General features: G+C 40.3%; 1 protein-coding gene across 2 annotated transcripts in view; it reads right to left on the minus strand.

Annotated features, from left to right (window-relative positions):
* Positions 1 to 5237: 5237 nt before the first annotated feature.
* Positions 5238 to 15241, minus strand: part of Ca13 (carbonic anhydrase 13) — a 31148-nt gene continuing 21144 nt past the window's right edge. For both annotated transcript variants that reach the window (XM_028766319.1, XM_028766313.1), the window contains one exon: positions 5238 to 6542. In XM_028766319.1, the coding sequence (XP_028622152.1) occupies positions 6423 to 6542 (120 nt within the window). In that variant the 3' untranslated portion in view covers positions 5238 to 6422. The remainder of the gene's footprint in view (positions 6543 to 15241) is intronic.

Below are 15241 nucleotides of genomic sequence, written 5' to 3' on the forward strand. Positions count from 1 at the left end.
TATGTTTTTCTTTTTTCCTTTTTAGAGCTCTTTTCCCTTCATGCCCCTAATTTTTCCTCTATTTCATTTTGGGCATGGGCCCCTGACTCATCTCCTTTTTCTGTTTCTGACATGCTGTCTTGATGCTCAGCCAGTGCACACTGCCCTTCACATACTGCCTTCTCACAGCATTGGTCTTGAATACATGCTTTAACTAGTTTCCATAGTGGCTTTGTCCCTGCTTTTAGCTTTCTTTTTTCTGCTTCTCTCTCAATATCTCTCCCTAATTTCTCCCAACTGTCAATGGTTAGTGACCCCGTTGGAGCAAACCATGGAGCTATCCGGTCTATTTCATTAAAGAAGCCTTTTAATGTAGTTTCTGATACTTTCAGCCCTCATTCTTTCAAAAGCTCCTGTAAGGCGCAGAGTGTCCAACTCCCATGTTGCTCTTTTATCTACAAGAGATTGATACACAGGTCAGCTTGCGAGGTTGTATACCCCCGCCTTACAGCTCTGTCAGAAAGCTACTCCCAACAGATGCACTCATGCCCTGGGCGATGGCAATTCAAGCAGTAACAAATCACCTAAACGACAACGAAAACAAACAGTAGTATGACTGCAGCAGCCACTGGATGAACTCCCAGAATCAGCATATCTTTTTTCTTTGTCAGGGGCTTACCGGTACCGCCGTTCCCGTGCGATCAGTTCTGAATCCTCCCGTAGCTAAGTCCGGGGGTCTTCGCTGGTGCCTTGTGATGTAAATCTTCCCGGGTTTCGGCACCACTTGATGTGCCCGCCTCGCCAGCAAGGATGATGCAACAACAGGATCCTTCCTCACGCACTTTATTGGGGAACACACCATTGATTGTAAAGCGAAAGACCCCAAGCCCAGAATGGGTGCTGCTTAAATAGTTATCATGACTGTATAAATGTCTAATTGGTGCTTCTTGCAGAACTTCATTTACATACTGCTTGGGAGGGTGAGGAGCTGCTTCTGAAAGATACGCAGGCTCACAGCAGGTGTTTACGACCCTGATTGCGGTTGTTTTCCACCTCAAACATCGGTGCCAAGCGCCATCTTCTAATGGCGGCTCCTTACATGTCTTCCCTTGGCTATGGTGACTTGGTTACACATTGGGAAGGAGATTTGCTCTTGGCCAAGGAAAATATAAATCAGATACTTTTTAATATTTGTGAATGTAGAACCTGTCCTTTGGCACTAGTTTGGCTCACAAAAAAAAAAAAAAAAAAAAAAGAAGAAGAAGAAGAGGCCCAATCTATGCTTAAGAGAACTCTCAAGGGTGTAGATAGACTAGGTCTTGATTTTAGCCCTCTTCTTTGCCATTATAGCAGCCAGATTACTTGGTGGTTTTTTTTTTGTTTTACTTTTTAATTTAAAAGTATATTTTTATGTTTATGAATATTTTTCTTACATGTATCTGTGTACTACATGTGTGCCCTGTGCCAACAGAATTCAGAAGCACCTGAATTAGAGCTGGAATAACAGATGATGGTGAACTACCATGAAGGTGCTGGGAACTGAACTCAGGTCATCTACCTGCAAGAGCAACAAGTATTCTTAAGAACTGAGCCATCTCTCCAGCCCCACTTCTGTGTTTTATCTTTTAATTGTATGAGTCAGTAAATATCACTATTTGCCTCAGCTACTTTGGAGTTTCCATCATTCTCAAAATAATCCTGACATTTGTCCCTCCCACTTTGTACCAGTTGCAAAAACCTCTAGAGAGGAAAAGAACCTCACTAAAATGCATCACACCTGAAAAAACCTTCCTGACTACATTAATTTCTCTATCTTCTCCACGGTGCCATGCTATCCCATAAATACACCAAACTGAGAAACTTAGTATCTTATATTGGTCAACTCTGTTCTTATAGTTTGGAAGATTTGACCTGCCTAAGAGCAGGATTCACCTCTCTGTCATCTTTATATCTAGCACAGTAATTATTTCATATCCATTAAGTCATTGTTAAATTTCCAGGGAATAGATGTGTGGCAAAGGTCTTCCACAACTGGAGATTGCCAGCTTAGCTTCAAGTGACCCACATAAAGGAGGATCACCTCAATTGGTGACACTGCTGGGGAAATCTAGAATGTTCTCCATATTTCTCTGCCTCAAGCAGGATTCCAGAGAGGAGCTGGGCCTCTCAATAAATAATGATGAAGATGGTAGTGGTGGTGGTGATGATGATGATATCCAAGCCTATTCAACTTCAGCTGTGTGGCCATGGCTTGTAGACCACCACAGAGAACACTGACTCCCAATAAGGAATGAGGAAGTTTACTGATCCTATAATCTCATGGTTGTCTGCCTGTCCTGTGCTGTTTGTTTGATTGGCTGGATGATTTGGTTCTGCTTTTGCACTTTCCGTTACTTGTGGTATTAATTCCAAGCTTTTACACATTCCATTTGAAATATTGAAAAATTTGTGCCTTCCTGTTGGAAAATTGATATCATGTTATATTGTTTCACTGCTAATAGTGTGTGTGTGTGTGTGTGTGTGTGTGTGTACACATGCTCATGTGTATAGCAGAGACCCCAAGAGGCGTACTATACCTCCAGTTACTTCTATCACCAGTCTACCACAGATGACTAGAATTTCCTGCATAAAGGTAGTTATTTCCATAAGTTCCCATCAAAATAGATGCCTTCATTAAAATTTTTTATGTCACACCTCCATCAGAAACTTGGGGCTGAGTCCTTCTGATCTCAGGAAACATATACTCCCCAAGACTTTCTTCAGATTTTATGCTGTGAGCACAGCTGAGAAAAACTAACTAGAGTACCCACCCAGAATAACTTGTACTGAAAACAAACTCATTGACAGAGATGTTCATGAACCCACACACTTCCACTGGGAGGTTTGCTCTAACAGGAGCAAGGCAAAGAAATATGGGGCTCTGTCAGAAAGACTTCTCTAAATCCATGACAGACGTAGAAGATTCATTTCTGTTATAATTCCTCTTTGGAGAGTCAAACCTGAGGTTCCAGCCACCCCAGAGAAACAGAGAAATATCTTAATCCAGTGCAATTAAAAATATTTTCCACTTATCAACACTGAGAATTGTACGCTCTTCATTCACTAGGCAAAGCATGAAGACACTGCCATAAGAACATGGAAAACTACAAGGACTCAGGATGCCATCTTACTTTAAATAATTCAGGTGAAATGGCTTTGCTTTGTGTTGGGCTTGAAATGTTTTATAAGTTTGACATTATTTCCTTTTAAATGGAGCAGAATATACAATCCAATTCCACTTGTTGCATATACAAAACCTTGCTACTTACAAGTGTTTTTCTCATTTTCATTATTAGTTTGGTTTAGTCAAAATCAAATTATAATACAAAATGCTTAACAAGCATAAATTCAGTAGGTGATGTGGGAAACCATGTGATATGAAGAGTCACACGAGTAACTTACAATCCTACTTAATGAGAACACTATGACAAGTTTAAAGCACTGACCTTCTGCCTTCAAGAGATACTCATAAGCAGACAATCACCAAGGAAATCAGTGCTAGGTGAATGGGGTTGGCCCACTATGGAGACAGAGAGCTGCACTGAAACCATGAGTTACCTATTAGATGTTATTAGAGTCCCCAACTTCACACATTCCAGACTCTGAGAAAACACTCCCTTTCTGACTAGAATGCTTCCCAGCATTTGTTTTCAAACTAAAGAAATACTTTCTCACCCAACACTGATATTTTTAAAACCACTTTTTAAACTTTTTAAAATAAATACAGGACGCATTTGCTTCATTGATTTACTTATTTTTTACCTAGAAGTGAAAAGAGCTAATGAGTCTGAATTCTTTTTTTATTAAATTATTTTATTTATTTACATTCCGAATGTTTTCCTCCTTGCCAGTCCCCCCTCCAAGAGTTCTTCCCCCTACTCCCTCCCCTTTGGGTCTGAGAGAGTATTTCCCCAAACGCACACACAAACACCCATCACCCTCACCCACCCCCTTCCAACCCCCCCAGCATCTCCCTTCCCTGGGCATTAAGTCTCTACAGGATTAGGTGCATCCTTTCCCACTGAGACCAGACAAGGTAGTTCTCTATTACATATGAGCCAGGGGCCACGGACCAGTCCACGTATGCTCTTTGGTGGGTGGCTTAGTCTCTGGGTACTCTTGAGGGATCTGGGTTAGTTGATACTGTTGTTTTTCCTATGGGATTGTCATCCCCTTCAGCTCCTTCAATCTGTCCCCTAACTCTTCCATAGGGATCCCAGACTTCAATCCAATGTTTGGCTGTAAATATCTGCACCTGTCTCAGTCAGCCTTAAGTCATCAGGGAAATGTAAATCAAAACAACCCTGAGATTCCACCTTACACCAATCTGAATGGCTAAGATCAAAAACACAAGTAACAACACATGCTGATGAGGATGTGAAGAAAGAGGACCACTCCTCCATTGCTGGTAGGATTGCAAGCTAGGAAAACCACTCTGGAAATCAGTCAGGCAGTTCCTCAGAAAATTGGAAATAGTTCTACCTGAAGACCTAGCTACACCACTCCTGGGTATATACCCAAAAGATGCTCCACCATGTTCATAGCAGCCTTATTTATAATAGCCAGAAGCTGGAAACAACCCAGATGTACCACAACCAATGAAGGGATACAGAAAATGTGGTTCATTTACACAATGGAATACTATTCAGCTATTTAAAACTATTTTTAAGAACCTCTGGTTATAAAAAGGTGGATTAATAAATATTACCTTTAAAAAGCTTCCAAGAGATAGCTATCCTATTTTAATTGTTAAATTAACTTGGCTGCATTTCATCTCAGATAGATGGCAGTTATCAAGATAATTAAATAAATCCTTTAAAATAACCAATGAAGGGATACAGAAAATGTGGTTCACTTACACAATGGAATACTATTCAGCTATTAAAAAAAAACTATTTTTAAGAACCTCTGGTTATAAAAAGGTGGATTAATAAATATTACCTTTAGAAAGCTTCCAAGAGATAGCTATCCTATTTTAATTAACTTGGCTGCACTTCATCTCAGATAGATGGCAGTTATCAAGATAATTAAATAAATCCTTTAAAATTCCAGCTCATGAAATATTTATGGTATGTGGGTCTCCCTCTAAGTCTTAGGTTGGACTCTGCAGGTGAGAACACTGGATAAGGTGTTCATTTTAATATTTGGGCTCTCATCGTATGTGACAGTAGATATCTTCATACAATTTACTCAAAATAAAGTTATTCTACTAAGAAGAATATAAAGAAAATCTTCAGCAATTAACTTTACTTTTAGAAGATGAGAGAGATCTGAAACAAGTTATTAAGCTTAAGAAAACCCAGGGATACAGTCTCATAAGATAGCAAAAGTATAACAAATATTCATGTCTTAAGTGTGGTTATTGAGTTAATGATAGAAACACCTTATAATGGAAAAGCAAAAGGAATATGGCACCTGTTTTCCTTCACTAAATGCAAAAGAAAACCTCTCCATTGAATAACCTAAAGTTAGTGCCAAATGGCATCTTATAAAATCATGTAACAGCCTCACATGTACAAATGGGAAATAAGCTCTACCTAGAAAATGCACAGAATGGCTTAGGCATTTATGCAAGGCTTGGTTCATCTTTTTCACAGTGACAGAAAAAAACAGATATAGGATAGTGTCTTGCTCTGTTAAAACTCAGGGCAAGTGTGAGGACCTGTTCACCAGCTCAGGGCAGTTCTGCTGTAGTGGTATTGTGTACACTGCTGGTCTGAATCGTGTTAATACTATGAGCCACACACTATGTCAGTCATCATCTTGGTGATTACTAACATGCTTAGGTGAATATATTACATGGAATAATGCCTTTAAAAGCTGGTCTTATCCTGAGGAATTCTTCACTAAAACTGTAGGTTACGTTAATCAAAGGAGTAGCCACATTATTCTATCCTAATCCATGTGTTTTGCCTTGTGTGCTGTATTACAGTACATACAATGAGAACCTGAGAAAAATGTATTAGAGGAAATATATACTCTTGATTAATAAGAAAAATATCAAAACTGTAAGAACTGCTTGTTTAGGAATAATACCATTTCAAAGTGAATTTAAAGTTTTTATCAAACGCTATTTAAAATGGGATAGGCTCAGCCGAAGCCCACAACAAAGTTTAGTACAGTCTGAGGTTTGTAAGGCTGACATTATTGTCAGGAAGACTGAAGCAGGTATACTTTGTGATTTTAATATACATCCACTATTTAGCAATTGGATGTCCATTGGGGCAAATCTAGGAGTGATGGGCTAAGATATTTCAGACCTCTGTTTTTTTCTGTGGTGCCAAAGGTGCTGGGCAAGTGGAATCAACAAATGTGAAATTTTCGAAAAGCCATTAGTTAGAAAGTCTGTGCTCCATTTTGTTTGCTACCTCCATGTCCCTCTTGGGTTGATCCACTGGTAGCTGCTAATAGAAAGATGCTCTCACTCTGCGGCCCTTCAAGGGCTGTGGTGGACGGTGATTGCTTAAGAGAAAAGCCGCACTTTCTCCCTCAGCTGTGCACAAGAGGCTTCGGAATCTGCCCAGCTGTGGAAAATTAGAGCAGAATTAATTTATCACAGAAAGTCACACCAATCTTAATGAACTGCATGGAAAAGATAAAAGATTTATAGTCTTTACTCTTCTAGCAATTAAAAATAATGCAGTGTAAAATTTCTAAGTTATAGGTCACAGATCATAAAGAATTGTTCTGTTAGATTCTCTTTGCCACATAAATAACAATGAATCCAAAATTAAGTGTATAAACATTCTTCAGTTGAGAATCAAAGTTGTAACAGAACAAACTGAGATTTGCAGAATAATTATCTGTACATCCGCTCTCTACAACATACATCTGACATATTTTATTACAAAAATGTGCTCAAATATACTTCATGTATACCTCCTTTTTCTACATAATACATACTATAAGCATCTTTGGATATCAATAAATATAACGTTCCACACTACTTGTAATTGCTGCAAAATTCTATAAACATAGTCTGTTATAATTTTGATTTCTAAAACTCCAGTAATTTGGGGCAATTCAGTATTGCTTAATAAGATTTAGCAAAAGTCTACAATGAGAAAGGTTGGATAAATTCCCTGAAAAAAAAATATGTACTGAATATACAACAAGATTTGTTGTTTCTTTTGGTTTTGCAGTGTTTTGATGAAGACAAATTAGTAAACTGTTAGGTTGAGAGACTTTATTCTCCAGGAATTTTAAGTCAATAACCTCAGCCACATCAGTTAGGTTTCTGTCCTTCTTCATTTCTTGTACAATATCAGACAAGAGGGAGCCAGAGGAGAAAGCAGCTCTTACCCTTAATACAGTACTTTACAACCATGGCCTGTGGATGCAGAATTTGATCATTGTTTTCAAAAATGAGATTCTGTCATATCTTTTTAAAGAGCCCAGACATGAGAATGAGGAAACAAATGAACACAACTTATGAATAGTCATTTTCCTTAGAGTAGATCATTCTAGTTAAATACAGATAAGACTTATGAGAAAAATTCCTGGTGAAATCCAGCAATACAGGCTAAAGTAATGTTGGTCATAACTCCAGTCCACATGATGGTGTTAGGAATGCAGTTCAACCTCATGATAGTGATCAATGAGCCTCCCAGGACAATATGCCTCCCCAGGGATGGAGGTCACCAATTGCTCAGAAGACATCACATACAAACATGCACATGCACACACACACACACACACACACGCATACACACCATTCAAGTCTCAGAAGCTTCTCATAGATTTCTACCTCTGTATCCCTTTATCCTCACCCGTGTAGAACTGCATCTTACTGTAGATCTTTCTTCTACCAGCTTGCACATTTGCTAAGAGCCCCAAGCCTTAGTACTCTCATCATCACCTGGCCCAGCCAGGTAGGACATGCCAAGCCCTGCTGAGGTTAGTTTCTTTTGGCTTTGTGAACTACCTGGCTGGCCAGATATCTTATCCATCACGGAGGCACAAGCTCATTCAAGCAGAAAACCTGCCCCCATTTTCAACAAGGCTGACTCAGCACCCAGCCCTTCTTGGCAGGTTCATCTCAGTACAGCCTGGAGGCTGAGCAAAGTGTGACCTGCTTTGCTGGTTTCCTGGGCCCAACTAAGAACTTCATTTCCTTGAATAGCAACCCCAACAAGACAAAATCCTTTTTTGAGAAGTCCTCTAAGTAATTTTGTGTCACACTTGTCTCAGCCATCTTTAAGAACTCTCCACGGGAGCCAAAGTTGAGTAATAATAAAATAAGCTCTCTTCTGGAACACAGAGATCCAGATCCTGTGCTTAAGTACTTTATACCACATTATTTAATTTAATCCCCGAGATGACTATAATGTGCAAGTATGTGGTGGTCAGATAAGAGAGAAAGAAACGTGGAACACCTTGAGCATTATGGAGAGAGATAGAACTGGAGATGCAAGTGCAGAGAGGAGTAGCCTGTTGTGAGGGCCAGCACTGCCATTTGGGGCCATGGAGAAGTCCCAGCCTAACCTGCTACTGAGGGATATGTCTGAGTCCACTAGACTTCTAGAAGGTACATAACTACCCTGTCCCTCACTGTATGCTGTGCTCTGAAGAGCTGGCCCCATCTCTCACTGAAGGCAAAACTCAGGAAATCTGGCCCTCCACCTCACACAGGCAGTACAGTGGAACTACCCTGGAGAACAGGGTGTGAGTAGCTGGCCCCAAGGGCACAAGTGTGGAATAGCTGATCTTGCCACTATTCTGCAGTAATATGGCACAGGTAAATAGGTGATATCCCCCTACACACGTCCCCCACCTCTGGCAGTTGGCAAAGCTACCAAAGGGTTATGAGCTCAGGAGATCCAGCCCTGCCCCTCACCAGCTGCAGCACTGGGGAAAGCAGGTACTGCACAGCAGAGCTGACCCTAGCAGTGGGGGTTCAGGTGAGCCAGCCATAAGAGTGAAAGCCCACCACTAGTCCCTCATCTGCCATATGGTGGCATGGGTATAGTGATAATACCCTCCCCCCCCTTCTTGTCCCTCATCACCTGTGATAGTCAGGACAGAAGACCTGAGGACATAAGATCAGGAAAGCTAGCCCTGCCCACTATAGCATTCAGAAGAGTAGGACTGGCATCTTGACTGGGCATCACAGTAGAGCTGGCTCTGGAGGCATGGGTGCTGGTGCCCTGGTGCCAAAGGCATGAGAGCAGGAGAGCTGCCTCTTGTCAATGGCAGCATTGGGTGGCCTAGCCTTAGTAGTGATAGTGAGTTCACCCTGGTGGTTCAGATAAGGGAAAGCCTCCATACTGACCAACTCTGTTACCCCCTGGCCCAGATCCACCCCAAAATCTGTATCATCTATGAAGATTTGGGATTTGTAAAAAGTCCATGACACAAGGCAACAGCAGAATAACCAGGAGAAGCTCTGGTAAGGATCCAATATTGATGGTGTCACTGAAGCCAGAGATCTCAAACCAGACCAATGGAGGTGATAGAGAGATGAGTAAAACTGGGGTGCATGATGAGAAACTCACAATAAATTAATTTAGAAATAAAGAAAGAGAAAAGAAGGAAGGAAGAAAGGAAGGAAGGGAGGAAGGAAGGAAGGAAGGAAGGAAGGAAGGAAGGAAGGAAGAAAGAAAGGAAGGAAGGACATACTGGGGCTATGACTCAGATGGTAAAGGCACTTACCACACAACTATGATGAACGGTGTTCAATCCCTAGAACCCACACAAATAGGTAAAAGGAGAGAACCAACTCCAACAATGTTGTCCTTTGATATCCACATACACAGTGAGGCATATATACACACACCCATACATACACACACAAATATCATATACATAGAGACCCACGCAGACCTACCCCCCACACACACACACACACATTCATAGGATAATAAAAGCAAGTAAAAATTTGTACAGAATTAAATGTTTTAAAAAATTACTTTTGCTGAATAATTTTTTAAATCAACAATATAAGACGTTTTGTCTCAATATGGAAACACTGCGCGCTGGGCGGTGATGGTGCACGCCTTTAATCCCAGCACTTGGGAAGCAGAGACAGGTAGATTTCTGAGTTCAAGGTCAGCCTGGTCTACAGAGTGAGTTCAAGACAGCCAGGGCTACACAGAGAAACCCTGTCTTGAAAAACCAAAAAAGAGGACTTCCGGTCTGGGCCGGAGCATAGAGCAGGTCACAGGCGGCAGCTCCTTACCCAACCCCAGAAAACCGAGAGAAAGAGAGACTCCCAGGAGCTTTAACTCAGGCAGCATCCCAGGTAAGGAAAAAGCATCACTTGCCCCAAACTGGGAGCAACCAGGACCCACTGGGACCCAGAAACTCACTCCTGGCCCAGGGTGCGGGTTCCTTCTGGTCTGAGTCCAAGCAGATCCCAGGAGACAGCTCTGCACTCAATCTCACAGAACCCAGAGGAAGCGGGGCTCTCAGTAGCTCTAACTCAAGCAGTATCTTAGACTAGGAGGTGGCAATATTTGCCCCCAATCAGGGAGCAACCGGGACCCACTGAGACCCAGGAATCCACTCCTGACCCGGAGCCCGGGCCCCCTTCCGGTTTCCACCTGAGCATGGAGCACATCTTGAGCTTCAGCTCTAACCCCAGCAGCAAAACCCATCCCAAACAGTTCTGACACAACCTAAATAATAGGAAAGACAGGCCCCAGTCAGAGATAGCACAGATAGCACAAAGGTGATACAGATGGCAAAAGGCAACCACAAGAACACAAGCACCAGCAACCCAAGGTACTTGACATCATCAGAACCTAGTTCTCCCACATTAGAAACTCCTGAACTCCCCATATCACCAGGAAAGCAAGAACCAGATCTAAAATCACTTCTAATGATGATGCTAGAGGACTATAAGAAGGAAATAAATAACACTATCAAAAAACTAGAGGAGAACACAGGAAAACAGGATGAAGAACTTAAAGAAACACAAAAATCCTTTAAAGAATTACAAGAAAACACAAACAAACAGATGAAGGAATTGAGCAAAACCATCCAGGACATAAAAATGGAAGTAGAAACAATAAAGAAATCACAAAGGGAGACTACCCTGGAGATAGAAAACCTAAGAAAGAAATCAAGAGTCATAGACACAAGCATCACCAACAGAATACAAGAGATAGAAGAAAGAATCTCAGGTGCAGAAGATACCTTAGAAAATATTGACACAACTGTCAAAGAAAACGCAAAATGCAAAAAGTTCTTAACGCAAAATATCCAGGAAATCCAGGACACAATGAGAAGACCAAACCTAAAGATAATAGGTATAGATGACAGTGAAGATTCCCAACTTAAAGGGCCAGTAAATATCTTCAACAAAATTATTGAGGAAAATTTCCCTAACCTAAGGAATGAGATGCCCATAATCACACAAGAAGCCTACAGAGCACCAAACAGACTGGATCAAAAAAGAAATACCTCCCGTCACATAATAATCAAGACACAAAATGCACAAAACAAAGAAAGAATTTTAAAAGCAGTAAGTGAAAATGGCCAAGTAACATATAAAGGCAAACCTATCAGAATTACACCTGACTTCTCACCAGATACTATAAAAGCCAGAAGATCCTGGACACATATCATACAGACCCTAAGAGAACATAAATGCCAGCCCAAGCTACTTTACCCAGCAAAACTCTCAATTACCATAGATGGAGAAACTAAGATATTCCATGACAAAACCAAATTTACACGATATCTTCCCACAAATCCAGCTCTACAAAGGATGATAGCAGGAAAGCGCCAATACAAGGAGGGCAATCAAACCCTTGAAAGAGCAAGAAAATAATCCTTTTCCATCAAACCCAAAAGAAGATAACCACACAAATGATGTCTCCACTATTAGCAAAAATGGCAGGAAGCAACAACACCCTCTCCTTAATATCTCTTAACATCAATGGACTCAATTCCCCGATAAAAAGCATAGGCTAATGGACTGGGTATTCAAACAGGACCCAGCTTTTTGCTGCTTACAGGAAACCCACCTCAGTGACAAAGACAGACACTACCTTAGAGTAAAAGGTTGGAAAACAGTTTTTCAAGCAAATGGCCCTAAGAAACAAGTGGGAGTAGTCATTCTAATTTCGAATAAAATCGACTTTCAACTTAAAACTATCAAAAAGGATAAGGAAGGGCATTTAATACTTGTCAAAGGAAAAGTCAACCAACATGAACTCTCAATTCTGAATATCTATGCGCCAAATACAAGAGCATCGACTTTCATAAAGGCAACCTTACTAAAGCTCAAAACACACATTGCACCTCACACAATAATAGTGGGAGACTTCAACACCCCACTCTCAGCAATGGCTAGATCATGGAAACAGAAACTAAGCAGAGATACAGTGAAACTAACAGAAATTATGAACCAAATGGACTTAACAGATATCTATAGAACATTTCACCCTAAAGCAAAAGAATATACATTTTTCTCAGCACCTCATGGTACCTTCTCCAAAATAGACCATGTAATTGGGCACAAGACAGGCTTCAACAGATATAAAAAAAAATGAAATAATTCCCTGCATCCTATCAGATCACCATGGTCTAAGGCTGGTCTTCAAAAATGACAAAGACAATGGAAAGCCCACATTCACATGGAAACTGAACAACACCCTACTCCTTGATAATCAGGTAAGGAAAGAAATAAAGAAAGAAATTAAAAACTTTTTAGAATTCAATGAAAATGATGACACATCATACCAAAATCTATGGGATACAATGAAAGCAGTGCTAAGAGGAAAATTCATAGCTCTAAGTGCCTACAAAAAGAAACTGGAGGGAGCATACACTAGCAGCTTGACAATGCACCTGAAAGACCTAGAACAAAAAGAAGCTAATACAACCAAGAGGAGTAGACGGCAGGAAATAATCAAACTCAGGGCTGAGATCAACCAAATAGAAACAAAAAGAACTATACTAATAATCAATATAACCAGGAGCTGGTTCTTTGAGAAAATCAACAAGGTAGGTAATCAGCTAGACTAATCAGAGGGCAGAGAAGAGACAGTATCCAAATTAATAAAATCAGAACTGAAAAGGGTGACATAACAACAGAAACTGAGGAAATTTAAAAAAAAATCATCAGATCCTACTACAAAAGCCTATACTCAACAAAATTGTAAAATTTGGATGAAATGGACAATTTTCTAGACAAATACCTGTTACCAATGTTAAATCAGGACCAGATAAACCATCTAAACAGTCCCATAACCCCAAAAGAAATAGAAGCAGCCATTAAAAGTCTCCCTACAAAGAAAAGTCCGGGACCAGATGGTTTTAGTGCAGAATTCTATCATATCTTCAAGGAAGACCTAATTCCAATTCTTCTCAAACTATTCCACAAAATAGAAACAGAAGGTACATGACCCAATTCACTCTACGAAGCCACAATTATGCTCATACCTAAACCACACAAAGACCCAACAAAGAAAGAGAACTTCAGGCCAATCTCCCTTATGAAAGTGGATGCAAAAATACTCAATAAAATTCTAGCAAACCGAATCCAAGAACACATCAAAACAATCATCCATCACGATAAAGTAGGTTTCATCCCAGGAATGCAGGGATGGTTCAATATTTGGAAATCCATCAATGTAATCCACTATATAAACAAACTCAAAGAAAAAAAACCACATGATCATATCACTAGATGCTGAGAAAGCATTTGACAAAATTCAACACCCCTTCATGATAAAAGTCTTGGAAAGGTCAGGAATTCAAGGTCCATACCTAAACATAGTAAAAGCAATATACAGCAAACCAGTAGCCAGCGTCAAACTAAATGGAGAGAAACTTGAAGCAATCCCACTAAAATCAGGGACTAGGCAAGGCTGCCCACTCTCCCCCTACTTATTTAATATAGTATTGGAAGTCCTAGCCAGAGCAATTAGGCAACACAAGGAGGTCAAAGGGATACAAATTGGAAAGGAAGAAGTCAAAATCTCACTATTTGCAGATGATATGATAGTATACTTAAGTGACCCCAAAACTTCCACCAAAGAACTCCTAAGCCTGATAAACAACTTTAGCAAAATGACTGGATATAAAATTAACTCAAGTAAATCAGTAGCCTTCTTCTACTCAAAAGATAAACTGGCTGAGAAAGAAATTATGGAAATGACACCCTTCACAATAGTCACAGATAATATAAAATACCTTGGTGTGAACCTAACCAAGCAAGTAAAATACCTGTATGACAAGAAATTCATGTCCCTTAAGAAAGAAATCAAAGCAGATCTCAGAAGATGGAAAGATCTCCCAAGCTCATGGATTGGAAGGATTAATATAGTAAAAATGGCTATTTTGCCAAAAGCCATCTACAGATTTAATGCAATCCCCATAAAAATTCCTACTCAATTCTTCACAGAGATAGAGAGAGCAATCTTAAAGTTCATTTGGAATAACAAAAAACCCAGGATTGCGAAAACTACTCTTACTAATAAAAGAACTTCTGATGGAATCACCATCCCCAACTTCAAGCTGCACTACAAAGCAATAGTGATAAAAACTACATGGTATTGGAACAGAGACAGGCAGGAGGATCAATGGAATAGAATAGAAGACCCAGAAATGAACCCCCATACCTACGGTCACTTGATCTTTGACAAAGGAGCTAAAATCATCTAGTGGAAAAAAGATAGCATTTTCAACAAATGGTGCTGGTCCAACTGGTGGTCAGCATGTAGAAAAATGGAAATTGATCCATACTTATCTCCTTGTACAAAGCTCAATTCCAAGTGGATTAAGGACCTCCACCTAAAACCAGCCACACTGAAACTAATAGAAGAGAAAGTGGGGAAAAGCCTGGAACACATAGGCACAGGAAAAAAGTTCCTGAACAGAACACCACTGGCCTGTGCTCTAAGACCAAGAATTGACAAATGGGACCTCATAAAGCTGCAAAGCTTCTGTAAAGCAAAGGACACTGTCAGTAGGACAGAGCGGCAACCAACAGATTGGGAAAAGATCTTCACCCACCCTACATCCGTTAAAGGGCTAATATCCAAGGTATACAAAGAAATGAAGAAAGTAGACTCTAGACAATCAAAGAACCCTACTAAAAAATGGAGCACAGAGCTGAACAAAGAATTCTCAACTGAGGAAGCTCAAATGGTTGAGAAGCACCTAAGGAAGTGTTCAGCATCCCTAGTCATCAGGGAAATGCAAATGAAAACAACACTGAGATTCCACCTCACACCAGTCAGAATGGCTAAGATCAAAAACACAGGTGACAGCA

The sequence above is a fragment of the Grammomys surdaster genome, unplaced genomic scaffold (genome assembly GCF_004785775.1).
Source record: "Grammomys surdaster isolate TR1022 unplaced genomic scaffold, NIH_TR_1.0 63, whole genome shotgun sequence".
Lineage (NCBI taxonomy): Eukaryota > Metazoa > Chordata > Mammalia > Rodentia > Muridae > Grammomys > Grammomys surdaster.